The sequence below is a fragment of the Vigna unguiculata genome, chromosome 10, assembly GCF_004118075.2.
Source record: "Vigna unguiculata cultivar IT97K-499-35 chromosome 10, ASM411807v1, whole genome shotgun sequence".
Taxonomy (NCBI): domain Eukaryota; kingdom Viridiplantae; phylum Streptophyta; class Magnoliopsida; order Fabales; family Fabaceae; genus Vigna; species Vigna unguiculata.
This window is the reverse complement of record NC_040288.1, coordinates 22,489,181-22,498,117: the sequence shown is the minus strand read 5'-3', so window position 1 is coordinate 22,498,117 and position 8,937 is coordinate 22,489,181. Positions and strand designations below refer to the sequence as shown.

The 8,937-nt window shown below is 30.9% G+C and overlaps 1 protein-coding gene across 1 annotated transcript; it reads left to right on the top strand.

Moving 5' to 3' along the window:
- The first annotated feature begins 4,472 nt into the window (after positions 1-4,472).
- LOC114165685 lies at positions 4,473-6,591 on the top strand. Its single transcript, XM_028050250.1, has 2 exons — positions 4,473-5,489; positions 6,144-6,591. The coding sequence occupies exons 1-2, from the start codon at positions 4,589-4,591 to the stop codon at positions 6,458-6,460; spliced, it is 1,218 nt and encodes a 405-aa protein (XP_027906051.1). The 5' UTR covers positions 4,473-4,588; the 3' UTR covers positions 6,461-6,591.
- The last annotated feature ends 2,346 nt before the right edge of the window (positions 6,592-8,937 follow it).

The following is an 8,937-nucleotide window of genomic DNA, read 5'->3' as shown; positions in this document are numbered from 1 at the left end:
CGTGTTTACTTGTTCTTCTTGTTTCTCTTATTTAACTTTATTTATTCTAGTCTTGCGGTGTGCTTTGTTTTCTTTATTGTGATAATTGATTTTGATTGAATTTGTGAACTATTCTACGACATTCACACGAGATCCATGTGAAGATCAATAAACAAGAAAAATTCGAATAGTTCATGTTGTTAGAATAAAAAAACTCGAGAGAATGAATTAAAAATAATTTTTGCAAAACTGGTGATTAATTTTAACTAAATCGAATGAATAATGTTTGTAAAACTAGCACACTCACACTACAAGAGCAATTTCATCATTCTAACCTAGCACACTCACACTACAAGAATGAAATAACACACTCACACTACAAGAATGAAATAAGATCATCTAAAACAAAAATTAAGCACAATATGAAGTAAAAAAAGAGATAAGAAAAGTAATAATGTATATAAACTCTTAAATCAAAGAATTTGAATCAATAATATAATATAAAAGTTTCAAGAAGTGTTTTTTTTTCTTTTTTATTATCTGAAGCAACCATCTCTCTAATTTACAAAAGTATTTTTCAACCAATTAAAAAGATTACGTTTAATTTCATTAAGTGGGATAGAGAGTATTATGTTTGATTTATATATGTAAGTTTTAGTTGATTAAAACTATTTTAATCTATACAAAACGAATCAATAATAAAAATCTCAAAGTTTTTATGCTAAAATAAAATTTTAATATGTTCAAATCACTAAAATCTACATTTTTTGTGATTTTAATCCATTAGATTGTATTTTTTTTTTCATTTATTAAATCAGAACTACATACAAATATTAATATTTAAGTGATTTTAATTAATTAAAATTTTGTTTTAATAAATTTAAACAAAGACAATTTCAAGTATTTGAGTTAGGAAATATAAGATAGTGGTAAGTTAAAAGAGAGACCGTGAGTTAAATTTTCTCCGATAACAATTTGGAGATATGAAATTGGTTTGGAAGATTTGGAAGGGAATGTAGGAGAGGTTGTGGGTTGTTCAATACTCCCTCTTCACTCTTGGTATGAAGGGTATGATGATAACTAAAACATTGTTGATAAAAAAGAAAACAAGTATTTGAATTACTTCTAATACATTAAAATGTTCTTTCTTACAAAAATTAAAACAATTCTGAACACTCTCAATTAATTTTTTTAAGTTGATCAAATTGAAACCAAAGATCAAAGAGTTACTTTCAACATGTTCTATGTGAGCAACTCAACAATCAAACACTTTAGTCAAAATGTTTCTTCTATTGAATCTTCAATCTGTGGTTGAAAACATTAAATACTTCATCTTTATACTTGCTTTAAGCTTTTATTTTATTATATGTGAGCCACACTAGGTTTCTATTCAAATGTTCGTAATTAAGAGAAGAAACAACGTTGTATGACCCATGTGTAGTGTTACTTTTCATGCACATTCTTCTCAATCCATCAAAATAATTGAGAAATGCATACTTTTACAATTATAATATAATTTTGCAACTATCTCTCGAATTACATGATGAAAACTTATATAGGGTCAAAAAGAATCCATTTTTAGTTCCATGGTTGATTATTACCCAAAATTTCATGGGAGGTAAAAGAAATATAACAAGATTAAATTAAAAAATGAATAATCTTTGAAAAATAAAAGTATCTCCATAAAGGATGATTGTAGTGTATCATAGGGTCATTTGGGATGAATTGATGACTCCAAAAACTCATTTTGTCTCGTTTTATTCATTAATTGAAGAAGTAAAGAAGGGTACTTTTGTTATGATCAAAGCATTTGGGAAAAGTATAACAATACCAATGAAACAAAGTGTTGAACTTTCTTACAATAGTAGAAAAACAATCCAAAAAGACTAATCAATCTATATTTTTCAGCAGAGGTGGGTGATCAGAGTCACATGATTCTTATTTAGTTGTATAATAATAATAATAAACACACAACATTATCAACAACTACACAATCTCAAAGTAGACAACCTTTCGGGGAGATTAAAAACCACACTCTACATTTTCTAACTACCAATGGAAAACTTGGAAACATTCTCAAAGCCTTCGTGTTTCCACATTTTAACTTCATTTTTTGCTCTTTTCACAATTGCACAAAGTATATATATATATATATATATATATATATATATATATATATATATATATATATATATATATATATATATATATATATATATATATATATATATATATATATATATATATATATATATGTTTAAAAGAGAAAATTAGAGAATAACTGAATTCCTCCAAGATTTTTGTCCTTACTATTGGTGATATCACACCCACGCGATCTCCCCACAAAATATTCTCGCTTCAAACAACCACTTATCACATCCTAAATATTCCAAAAATATTACAAACTGTTGTCTCTACTAGAATAATAATAATAAAAAAAATTCCACATATGAAACTTAAAATTATTAAATTTTCTCTGCAGCAGATGTTCGGTTTACACCACCGCATAAATTCATTCTGATATGTTTGATTGACTAAATTATATTTTAATGACAAAAAATTATCAGTAAACGATCGATATAAATATTAATTTATAAAATAAAAAATTATTAATTACTAAAATAGTCACTATTACAAATAAAACATTATAATTAATTTTAAATTGGTTTTTAAAATTTAGTTAGTAAAGTTTTGGTTACAAAGTTTATAAATTGGTCACTAAAGATTAACTATCAAGATTTTAGTTATTAAAAAAATTAATTTTTAATTTTATCTTTAATTAATTAGTGACTAATTATAATTTTTTATTGATAAATAGTGAATACTTTAGTAAATAATAATTTTTTTATTTTATAATTTGATATCTAAATTGGTCACTATAATGAATTTGTCACAAAAATTGATTATTATTTAAGAATTTTGCTTACAATTTTTAAACACGAACTAAATTAACGAATCAACTAGTTTAATATAGGGTGAAATATATTTTTCATCTTTAACCTATATTTTGAAATATTATGTTTGGTTCCTAAACTAAATCACATACTTATTGTGTTCCTATACTCTATGAAAGACCGAGTAAATTTGATGTTTTGTAACCCTTAAAAAATCACCAACATGTTAAGAAACTCACTTGTCTAGCAAGCATTAACATTTTAACTGAAAAATTCTTTAGGGTTGGAATTTATAGGGCCCATGGTCATAAAGAGGCTTGCCATTACAGAACCAACATGAATTGGGCCAATTCAGAATCCCCAAAACCTAGTCAACAAAGTCGGTGAAGTTCTTTGAGACGAAATAGTACTTGCAAGATCTCATTTCTTTCGGGTGTGGACCACATCGACATTTCCGACCTCAAAAGTCAGCAACTTCGGCCACACTTTGTTTTCAATTGGCAAAACAACATTCACACGGTTTGGCAGCCTAGTAAGACTTGGACTGCAACCACATCGTGTTGCATTTCTAATTAATTACTAAATACAAAATTCCTTCCTCAGACCTCAGTCAATTCTTTTCATCCAATATTTGTCTTTTATGTACCCTTTCCTACACCTGTCTCCATCATCCACCTTCCTAATCTACCCGTTGTATCAACTATTAACCCTAAAGCTGTAAAAACATACCTTTATTCACATTCACACTACGATTCTAAAGGTAAATTGCTTTCCAATATTGCAAAACCTTCTTTCTATCTACATCTACCACTAAAATCATATTTCCTTTTACTTGCATATGAAAAGAAAAACTTGTTTTTTTTCAATGTTCATAAACTAAAATTGATTTTCTAAACTACCCTTCAAACTAATTTTATGGGTAAATTTTTAATAGGAACATTCTCCATTTTAAAGCCGGGATTATTATATCCGGTTGCAAATTTAAGTGAGGCTAAGTTTGAGAGTAATTAAAGATGAGAATATTGAGTTTACATTCGCTAGATATGATAAAATTGAACATTTTCTTTTAGCTTAATGTGCTTTAGTTGAAAATATCTATGCGTTGAATTCGATTGATGTTGTATCTTTATAATAATTTTTTCTTTGAAAAACCATTAAATCAATGATTTGTTAGAAATAGAAATTGAACTAAATAAAGAGTATATAATATAATGAAAGCATTTTATTCAACAAAGTAAAAATAGTCAAGATTTACTTGTAATTCAATCATCACTAAACCTAAACAATTATGCTAAGATAAAACAAAATACAATTCATTGGATCGTACTATTCTTCATGAATTACAATTTCAGTAATATACATAATAATGATTTGAACTAAAGATTGAAGTAAATTAATAGGGTAAAATTCTAATTTTGATTTGATGAAAGAATATATAGCACCGACCAAGTGCATCTCCGAATCTGAGGTTTTGTTCAATTCACTTTAGGAATGTAAAGGTAAATTATTGAACTCGTTTTCTGTTATGGTGAAGTACTGGTGTGCCGACTTTAAAGACTTGAAAGTTACCTTTTTTATTCCCAATGAAACTTCACCCCACGTTCCAACTCTTCCAACATACTATATCATTCTCTTTCTCATAACACTGCTCATTCTCTTTTTCACACTGCATTTTTTCTGCATTCTTCTGTATCACTGTGCAAACTTCACCCTCCATGGCCAAGGCAGAAAAACCAAAATCTGGGTGTTTCCCTGGCTTACTACGCGTGCTTCTATGTGCCGGAAATGCAACTAGTCCTCCGGTGCATCCCTCTGATCATTTCACAGAATCAGATGAATCAGAAAAAGCACATTCCACCAAAGAAACTTTGGTGGTGAATGATGGTTCAACTCCTGGAGTGGTGGCAAGGTTAATGGGGTTGGATTCACTTCCAAACTCCAAATGGGCATTGAAAGGAGCCACCCCGGATTCTGTTCCTAGAAGCAGGTCAGTGAACTTTGTGGATTACTTGCTTGAGTTTGATGCAAGCCATGGTATTCATAGGAGAGTGAAAACCTCGTCATCGTTCAGAGAGGTTCCTGGTTTGGTTCAGAATAACCAAAAGGGTAATAACAATAACCTCTTTGTGTTTTGCATGGATGATGACAAAGACGAAGAGGTGAAGAAATTGGAAACGGGTTTGGGAGAGGTGAGGAAGGGGAAGAGGCAGGGGAGTAAGAACAAGGAGAGTGTGAGTGTGAAGAAAGAGAGGAATGTAGGGAAGAACAGGAAAATTTCTAAGCTGAAGAATGAGCCTAGGAGAGACCCTTCTTCTAAGCACGGTTCAAAGGGTCGAAATCTTGAAGGTAAAGATTTGTCTTCTGTTTCCTCAGGTTCCTCTAAGTGTAGTTCTTGTAGTGCTAGACAAAATGGTGGTGGTTCAAGATCAAGGTCAAACACTTATTTGCCAAAGAAGCAGAAGAAGGGGCTTGTGGAAACAAAAGACAAGAGGGACATCAGAAACCAGAAGTTACTGTTGAAGGTTGAAAGTGAATGCAGCTTGGAAAATCTCAGTCCAGTTTCAGTTGCAGATAGCAATGACTACTATCCTTTCCTTTATGAAACAGATTTTCTAGGTTTGTTTTCTCTACTCAATCCCTTTTTTTCATTGTTTTTACTTTGGTAATGGTTGGAATAACATTGAATTTTGTTGCAATGCCTCATGTGAAAAAAAGGGATCCAAAATGCACAATGAGTTGTTTGGTCTGACCAAACAGTTTATGTTACTAATTTCTTGTTTTTATAGACAATGATAGAACATCATCTTGCTTTCTACTTTAAAAAACAACAAATTTTACATGTAATCTTACACGAGTTTTTGGTACTATTTTGCTGTCAAAGTTAGAGTTTTACATTGTAAATGTGCATGTTTTCTCGTAATTTTTGTTAAATGAATTGGTGAACTGAAGTTTTACTTAATGAAAGAAAAAACACTAAAATCATCTGCATAACTGCATTTATGTAATGTTTGTAGAAAAAGCATATAACATGTTTGTTGGATGAAGCATAACTCTTGCTAATTCTTACTTTGGTTCTTCAAACATCATAATTTAATAGTGATTTGATTCCCTTAACCTCAATTACAAGATAATTAAGACACTCTACAACCGTGTTGTTGAGAATTACCAGTACTTTAAGATTAAAAAGTGGCTATATAATGCATTCTTCACATGGTCTTGGAGTTTGAAAGCAATTTTACTTTACCTTACTATATATGATTTTTGTTGCAGATGGTACAAGCACCATAGCTTCAAAGTCAAAAAGGGTATCTCCATCACTGTTGTCCTTGGATGGTGATATTGAAGACAGTGCAAGTACTAATGAAGATTATACCTTCATAGATGTCAACAAAGAAACAGAGTATCTCTCAGAAATGATGTTGCAGCTTCGTACTTTGACAGAACACGATGTAAAAGAGTCAGATTGTACCTTAAAACATATACGTGAGAGTGAAAGCTTTAGGGATATTTGTTTAGTGTTTGAGCATAAAATTTTCGACCATTTATTATACGAGGTCGTCAGTGAAGTCTCTGAACTTTGTTGTTGATTTTTTATCTTCATTTTGGTGTGTAAAGTATCAATAGACCTAGGATATTTTGTGATGATTTTGCAAATGAACGAACTATTGTGTTTTCTACATGATGAATAATATAACTAACTTCAAGTTGTTTTCGTCAACTTTTGACCTAAAAGAAAGGAATTAATACCATTAATGTTGTTAGTTTTTGTTCCTTCTGTTACGTCTGGTCTTTATCAATGATATAGGGTATTATCATTATTAGTAAATAATTATTATTATTAGTACTACTAGTTCATTATTACTGACCTTTTTATCACTAGCACAAATACTATCACTGTTTTGAAAATATTAATCATTGATATTATTATTGTTTATTTGTCATGACTTTAATGTTATTATGATTATGATTAGAATAATTATTTACTGTTTTTAAAATTATAATTAATTTTTTCATCATGATTATTGCAACTATCATAATTGTTGTAAATGTAATGAACGTATGCGTGTCATTTTTAAATTTAATAATTAGTAATTATTATTTATAGATTTATTGCATATTAATTAATTGTTTAGAAATTGAAAAACAAAAGTGAAGTCAATTTAATTCAATTCAATTAATTTGAATACATTAAATCTTATATATATATATATATATATATATATATATATATATATATATATATATATATATATATATTCTCTCGCTATAGCTTTCGCTGTAAGTACACATACACTCCATGTATATGGAAAAACTATCCATAAGTTTCTTCTTGCAGTCGTATATAAGAAATTTCTCATTTTATTTTTTTGGATTACATAATTTAAAAACTAAATAGTTATCGGATTGTATATTTTGAAAGTTATTTTTTCAAAAATTACTTTTGAATTATGTAATCTGACTTTTTAAGGAAAAAATTATTTTTAAATTTAATTTATAAATTACACAATTCAAAAAACATTTCAATTTGCATAATTTAAAACTCAATCTTTATTTCGAGACTGAGCAATTCCAAAAATGTAAAACAGGATCTTTTCTATATGGGCTGCAGAAAAAAACTTGAGGTCCGTAAAAAATTTCGAAAACCAATCTCACTCTAGGCCCAACGATTTCTGCTCCTTCTATCTTTATTAAATAAAATATAATAAATAATTTATTGTGGGAAAAATAATTAACTGTCATATAATTTTCAAAAAAGTATGTCATTATGCCAGTGTTCTAAAGCCATTAATTAACAATACGCACAAAAAATATAACGTAATGGGCTTTTTTATTTTATTTGTCTAAGGGAAAATTTGGAAACATTATTAAGTTATGACGTCTGATCTCACGGACTGCGTGAGAGTACTAAACAAATTTAAGAATGAAATCTTTTATTTAAAATTTATTTTTTAAGTTTATTTTATATAAATTTTTTATTAAATTATTAAAATTAATTTCATTTAATATTTCTATTTCAATAGATAATAAAATTAATTTGTTTAATTGTAAGGCCCATTTTTCCTTTATTTCTTTTCAGCCTTGTAGTTAGGCCTAAGGCCGGCCCAAACATGTAAGCCCTTAGGTCTGCCCTAAAACCTAGGGTACCCTACATTTTCAGGAACCTTGGTCCTTGCCTGGAGCTGCAGCCGCCACACATCTTCTGCTAGGGTTCCGCCCCCACTGTTGTCGAGCCAGTTTGAAGTTTTCTCTTACACCAGTTCTTCCGTTCGTTCCTTGAAGCTGTTGTGCTCGTGCGTTCAGTAGCGAGGGCGTGTCGGAGCGTTTTGCTAGCTTGAATCCCAGGTACGGGAAGCTAGAGTCTCAAGTTTTGAGCCATCCTTTGATCTGTGTATGAGTTTATTGTTGGGTGTACGGTTTAATCCTTCGTTTTGATGCGGGTGAATAGCTTGCATGTGTAGTTTGGATCGTTTTCATGGCTGTTACAGTGAAGAACAGTGGCGAGACCTGTTAATCTCGCCCAGGCGAGTCAGTCTCGCCTAAGCGAGATGAAACAGGGAGCTCACCTAGAGCTCCTGCGCAAAATCTCGCCCAGGCGGCTCGCTCATCTTTTGAGCGAGCAGGCAACTCGCCCAGGCGAGAGGGATCTCGCTTAAGCGAGATCCCGCGTTGCCCACACACTTGCCTTTGTGCTCTCGCCTAGGCGAGAGGGAGGCTCGCCTGAGCGAGCACGTCTCGCCTGAGCGAGACCCCTCAGCCTGAGCGAGGTGCTGGGCGAGACAGTGCTGTGATTTGGATGTTTGATGGTTCCCGAGGAATTTATCTTGTTTGAGTATGATTGTATGATGATGGACATGTATATAATGGAGTATGAAGTATATTTTTGGCATGATTCATGAATTGTGGATGAAGGGGTTGGTATGAGACTTAGCATGTGAAATGAATGTGTGGTTTGAAATTAAAAGAACATGGTATTGACATGAGATGAGACCCTAGACTCATTGGGGTGGTGATGATCAGAGGTATGGATTTGGGATGTGATTGATATGAGGATTAAATTTCAAGG

What these genes read in the sequence shown, in the direction of transcription:
- LOC114165685 (XM_028050250.1), top strand. Translation starts at nt 4,589, where the DNA reads ATGGCCAAGGCAGAAAAACCAAAATCTGGGTGTTTCCCTGGCTTACTA. An exon ending in TTATGAAACAGATTTTCTAG is followed by an intron (nt 5,490 to 6,143) that starts GTTTGTTTTCTC and finishes TTTTTGTTGCAG; the next exon opens with ATGGTACAAGCACCATAGCT.